A 6,444-nucleotide genomic window follows, 5' to 3' on the forward strand; every position below is an offset into this window, starting at 1 on the left:
ACATGTCGATGCAATGGCTTGCCTCCTAAATTATAGCCTTATTCCTTTGTCGGCTGTGATCATTAGTAAAATTGTAATAAACTTCTTTTTACAATTGTGAGCACACAGAAAGGTCAGTCTGTGAACAATATCAATGAGGATTGTCATATTAGAAAAATCTGACAAATTTACAAAGTTCCTCCCTGAAAAATATTACAAGTCAGTCCAAAGATTGTACCTGCTGGCACACATGGCATTAGTTATACTCACAAATATAAGAGATAGAGACCTAATAAACACATCCTGCTTGGTGCTGTAATCAACATGTCACCCACATGTCAGTGATGTCAGCATCAGTGCTCTGGCGTTTTCTGAAAATCATTGTCCTTGTCTTCATTGTGCTATTGTTAGTCACCAGCCCACTTTGTAAACACGTAGTTTCCCAAACTGCTATTGCAGAACCAGCATTGGAGCCATCTGGCCAGGAGAGAAATTACTCCCAAAGAATGATCGTCTGTCTTTCCTCTATCCTCTACGACCCAGTAATAGGAGAGGTTTCTGGTAAACACTTCACATTACGTGGATGGGGCAGGAGGGAGCCTGAGTGGGGTGTTGGTGAAGGGCAAAAAGAGGAATGTGTTACTGTAGTGTTGCAGAATCACATTTGTGAAAAATACTTTATGGTCACACCAGAGAGGTTATAAACGTAAATGTGTTGTTGTTGCTATCACTGACAAAGTTAATTTGGCACTGCTCCAATCTTGCAATGTCCCCAATGTCCAACTCTGATAATAACTGTGTTGGTTCTGTGTTTGTTATTAAAACCTTTTGTTTCTCCTGTTGCTCTTCTTCACCGTCCTTTGGTTCCTCTGTAACCTGTTTTTCATTTTTGCTGTCATCCTCCTCCTCCTCCTCCTCTTCCTCCTCCTCCTCCTCTGTGATAGAGCAGAGGCGAGAGGCACTCCCGGGGTTGTCGGCAGGTGGTCTGTAGTGACACTGACCGTTCAGCAGCCTCCTCAGTGGCATCAGAGGGACAGCTTCCTCACCCAGCAGCTGCTGCTGGCAGTGCCGGAAATCACTCTGACGCTTCAGCCGCTTGAACTCGCTGAAGGCGGAGGTGGCATTCTGGTAGAGACTGTGGGCAATGGCCTGAGACTTCTCAGACTTGTTTACCAGAACGGCGTGACACCGAAGCACCACTGCCATGTTCTTGACCTGATGCCTATAGATCCAGGCCAGGATCTTGGGCCGACATGGATCAGCAGAGCAGTAAGTGATTCTGTTCAGAGAGTAAAGGTGGATGGGTTTCTTTTTCCCAGATTTGTCAGCGCTCATCCGGATGCCCTGTGGCCCCACTGTCAACCTCATTTTGACACTCTGTTCCCCGTAGTTGCTCCTTGCCCAGATTTTGGCAACTGCCTCCTGGGTGCAGCCATCTCCCTTAGCCATGATGGTGACCACACTCCCCAGGTAGCGGACATTGTAAACAGGCTCCTCTTTGTTGAGTTCCACCTTTTGCCGTTTGGTATGGAAGATGCTGCCCACCCAGTCAAAGGGGCAGTCAGGGAGCAAATCAGGACAGGAGCGCAGTAGAGAGGAGAGGATGGAGTGATAAGTCAGCCCAGTCCCTAAGCTTTTGGGTTTACTCTTTGATTCATCCTCCACCAGAACAAACTTATTCCTTCTCCAGGGCAGCATGGTGCGGAAAGAGTTGGTGCGCTTGAGCCCCTCTGCTGCTGTGTTTGCTCTCGTTAGCTCAGGCAAAAAGAGCAGTAAAGCCGGTTTGTGCATGGAAGAGAGGAAAAGCAGGGAGACTGCTTTATGAAGCACTGAAGAGAGACTGAGAGCTGCGAGCCTCAGTCAGTCTGTTCCCTCTGCTCGCTCCTCCTTCCTCTCCTCCTCCTCCTCTGTTGTCTGCATCATGCAGCGCTGATCAGTACAGGAGTCTTAGCCTGATGCTCAGGCACCCTCAACCCCCTCCTTGCTTCATTGTTTTGCTTCCAAATGGCTTTGTACCAAAGCATTATTTATCCACCCAGCTTTGCACTGAGGTTATCACTGTATTTATGATTCTTGCAAACCCGAGGAGCAGGATATATCGCCTCGTCATTCTCTCTCAGGGGAAATACTGTATGTGACAGCTTTTTAATTTCAATGTTTAAGTCAGCCCAATCCTATCAGTGCAATGAATGCTTCTTGCTACGAATAAGGTTTAAGTATAATAATTATATATTGTCCCTTATGTTGAAAAAGATAAACACTTTGGAAATGTGATTTCTTGAGAAAGACATAAAATGCTGACTTTTCCATCTCTAACACACTCTCCCAGTTCTAAAACTTCCAGTGGCGTGATATTGCTAAACATTTCAAGAGCAAGTTAGTGAGATTAAAAATAGCCAAAATAGAGTCAAAGGACAAAACATAAGTACTGTATGAAACAAGGAGTCCCATTATCATTATAAGTATAATGTATTTTCCTTCACAGTCCAATGTCTTACTAAAATTGAGTGAGCTCTTGAGTGAAGCAGAAATTCTCAACTCAGTATCTTACTAATAGTGTGTATGTCCTATTTTGTTTTTGCCTGTACAAGTTAAAATTAATTATGTTCTGAACAGTGTGGGCAGTGAAAGGGTAGCACATTGATGTTGGGGATGGGATATGTGTCTTGAGTGTGGTCATGCTAAGACTACAAAAGCGCTTTGTGGTTACAATTTGAAGAAGTAAACACATGTCCTGCAAGTTACCAGGACATAAAAAAGGGAGAATGACACTTGGAAACAAACAGCTGCCATTATTTGTACATCACACAGTGGCAGATACATCAGAAAGCAACTGTGTTTGGTTAATCATAAAAAACTAATAACATTTCTGTTAGCTTCGGCTGTGCTCTAGTGTAAATTATTGCTCATTAAATTAGCCAAATATTGCATCCTAATAAGCTACATTAACATGATGAACATGGTAAGCATTATGCCTGCTAAAGACTGCTATTCTGAACATGTTAGCATGCTATGCTCCAATATAGCTAAGTGCAGCATCAAAAAGCTGAAAGCTTGGCATTTTGTCTTGTTTAATGTGTGTCAGAAATCATCATAGTTCCCAATAAAAGAGTTTAACTGTGCTTTACTTGCTATGAGTGAATATGTGAATGTTGTGGGAAAAACTAATACACTGTCAATGAAATTTGACATTTTGCAATTTGGTTATACATTCATCATGTTTTTTTTATATTTTTCAAATGATTTTTTAAAATATATTTCTTTTTTTATATAATTTTCTGTTTCCCTTACACATATACACATCATTTCTAGGATCCTGGGCTGTTTTTATGGTGCAATCTTCTTTGGTACATTAAGAACGTGGGTCAATATCTGTCCTATATTTATACTGTGTCCAAACATCTGCGCGAGTGGCCCGCACTTCATAGGGCAGACACAAGCTGGTTGCTCTTTCAGTGGAAGATTCTGCAGCAATAAATCAAAATAAGCATCATCTGTGTCTGCCACCAAGCTGTGGCAGCCAGCGTCGACTGAATTGTCATGTGTACTGCAGATGGTGGATTAAGTTGTTTGCTGAGAGGTTAGTTACTGTAGCAACACTGGAAAATAAATATCTCTATTCTAGCACTGCTATGTGCTATGCATTAAAGGAAACCCTGAACAAAAAATAAATTTAATTGCAGTATCTTATATGTAGATATGATTTATTCCAGGTATTTAAAGAATAGAGCCAATATGAGTGCAGAAATATTTCTGAATTTCCTTTCTCTTCTTATCTCTTCGCTACTGTTTAATATCCCGGTTATTCTCACCAGCTCAGGATGCGCACTGAGCTTCTTTGTAAACCACATGCATAGGCAGAGGGTATGTGGCCAAACTTAAAACTGTCGGCCTTATGGTTGAGAAAAGCCTGGGCAGTCACCCTGGTGAAATGATTAAGAGATTTTGCTGTCAGTCTACTTTTGCTCTTTAGTGAATAAAGGAAAAAACCAAGATCTGATCCAAGATAAACCAGAATCGTGTTGATTCTCCAAAGACAGTGTAATTGAGAGGCCTTAAACAAATTGCTGTGAGATAGGCCATGTCTAACCACAGAAGATGAGTGCTCAGACTGATATGCTTATAACTGAAAAAATCCATCATAGTTTGGCCTTTACACAAATGGATCTGTGTATTTAGTATTGACTAATCTGCCATCTCACTTACCCTGTGTAAGAGTGTTGTTCGATGAAATTAGAAAGTGTCTTGATTTTTATGTGCAATCTTATTCTCTCCTTCCTGGCAATTTATGCTACATTATATCTGCAAGTTAACTGCCACACAATCAAGCATGCATCACAGATGGTCAACAAGGGGAAGCATCCCCTTTATTATATTCTTCACTTGATAACTCTTATACTCCCACCTCCCACTTTCTTCAGGATAAGGCTAATGGATGGATGGAACACACTGTAAACACATTTAATCTTGTTGGAGAACTACCAGTTCCTTTGCATGATAAAAATCATTATCACAATTCAAAATTGTAAGGTCTTTCTAGCATGTGTTCATTAGCCTTTTCCACTGCAACTAATGAGAATCGAAAACCTCAATTTATGTGTTACAAAAGGGGGTGGATTGGTGGGGTATAAAAAAAAATACTAAGCATCTACAGCAATGTTAACAAATCTGTGAGGCTATCCACTCAGCTAAATGCCAACATGCTCACAGTGACAATGTTAACAACCTCAGGTTTTGTTAGTATATTCACTATCTTGGTTCAATACTACACTGCTTACATTGTCTAAATACCATGAATGTCAACAAGACTTAAATCCATCCAGTAGTCTTCAGATAATTCAGTCTGAACCAATGTGGTTTAAAAAAAAAAAAGACTAACAGATTGTCCAACACTGCCATCCTCATGCCACTGGTGATTCTATAAACTCTGTAAAGTTGAGCAGCAGCCCTGTTCATTCTCATTCACGCTAACCCTAACTTTCTCTCTCCCCTCCCATCATCCACATCTGTTATCATCTCAAACAGGCGATACAGGGTACCGAATCTTATCATAGCAATCCAAACTTTAATCTGCCCAGATTCTTCTTCTTTATTTGCAGTCTCTTTGTGGCTCTTGAAGACATCCTTTTATCCAGAGCAACATATGCTACATATTTTTGTCTAGCAAGGCAGCCTAATTGAATTGAACTCTCTCTTCACCACACTACACTTACCCAACACAATGAATCAATGAGCAGGCCCTGGCTGAGAGGGTCCTAGCTCTTGGCTGATTTATGTGAGGGCGGCCAGGCACACAGTAAAGAACAACAGAGAGGGAATGATGATAGAAAAGGCTAGTCTGAGTGTGCTCTTTATACAGATAGCTGCCAAAGATAAGACGCCTACACCCAAACAACTCTGATAAAATCAACCTTTTGTCAAGTTGTAGTCATTTCTTTGTTTACAAAAAAAGGAGATACAAGCCTCAAGGGATACAAATCAATACCAACTCAGTCTCATGCTACAGATTCCCATAGGCTTGGCTGAATATATAATGCAGTTTAAGTGAATCATAGTTTAATGAACAGGGGCACTGCAGAACATTAGATACAGGAGGCTTGTTTCTAGCCTTAATCAGGAGAAAGATAGAGTCACAAGAGACCTACAGGTCACCTTCCTCTCATTTACTCCTGAACTATACCACAGGGAAATAAAGCACCACTCTAAGTGATTTATTAGTTTGGATGCAAAGTCAAATTAAAAATAAGACAACTAGCTGGGTTAAATTAGAGATAAGGGTGTGTAAATTATATTAAGGCAAATTGCGAATTACACGTTTTTGATCATGCTCTGAAGCATGTGTTAGTGGTACATACATATGTATACACACACACACACACACACACACACGTATGTATATATATATATATTGTCTGTGTTTTGAAGGACAGAATGTGAGAGTCACCATAACAAAGTGTGCGCCAAATAGCCTCATTAAATATCCAGCGTTTTTGTTGAGTAGTCCTCAGAGGCAATCCTCCAGGCACAGAATGCCAGCTTATCTCAATATCTCCAGGAACTGAGACTTTTCCAAATAACGTGCTCTTCACTGGAAGAATAAGATTGTATGCCAAGGTAGAGCTAAAAACTGTGTCATACAGCAAGTGAACCAAAAAATAATCTTTCAATTATTCCAAAAGGAATATTTTACAAGAGATATGGTGCTTTTGAATTTTTGATCAAATTCCCAAGGACCTTTGATCACTTTCTTGATGTTGAGTGTTTGATCCATTATAGGCACCTTAATGAGGTTTGAAAAAACTTGACTGATGCTGTATCTGAACAACCGTATTTGTGAAGTCAGACATTAGAGAATATGCAAAAATATGAGGCACAGCGGGCTTACTACTATTAACTGCTGTCAAAGATAACACCAAAAGCTTGAAGTGTTCCAGTATTAAAAAGGTAGAAAAATTTGTTCATTGG

The 6,444-nt window shown here is 40.6% G+C and overlaps 1 protein-coding gene across 2 annotated transcripts; it reads right to left on the reverse strand.

Annotated features, from left to right (window-relative positions):
* Positions 1–663: 663 nt before the first annotated feature.
* Positions 664–1,686, reverse strand: fam43b (family with sequence similarity 43 member B). 2 transcript variants are annotated; one of them, XM_026333182.1, is made up of 2 exons: positions 856–1,677; positions 664–822 (listed from the first exon to the last, which is right to left on the reverse strand). In XM_026333182.1, exons 1-2 carry the CDS (start codon positions 1,675–1,677, stop codon positions 664–666), a joined length of 981 nt encoding a protein of 326 aa, XP_026188967.1. The 2 variants fall into 2 exon arrangements, with proteins under 2 accessions (XP_026188967.1, XP_026188968.1); XM_026333183.1 differs by having other exon boundaries at positions 664–1,686.
* Positions 1,687–6,444: the final 4,758 nt, after the last annotated feature.

Source organism: Mastacembelus armatus, chromosome 7, assembly GCF_900324485.2.
Source record: "Mastacembelus armatus chromosome 7, fMasArm1.2, whole genome shotgun sequence".
In the NCBI taxonomy this organism is placed as follows: Eukaryota; Metazoa; Chordata; class Actinopteri; order Synbranchiformes; family Mastacembelidae; genus Mastacembelus; species Mastacembelus armatus.

Bases quoted from the DNA above. Each gene is read 5' to 3' on its own strand.
- fam43b (XM_026333183.1), bottom strand. From the start codon at position 1,677: ATGCTGCCCTGGAGAAGGAATAAGTTTGTTCTGGTGGAGGATGAATCA.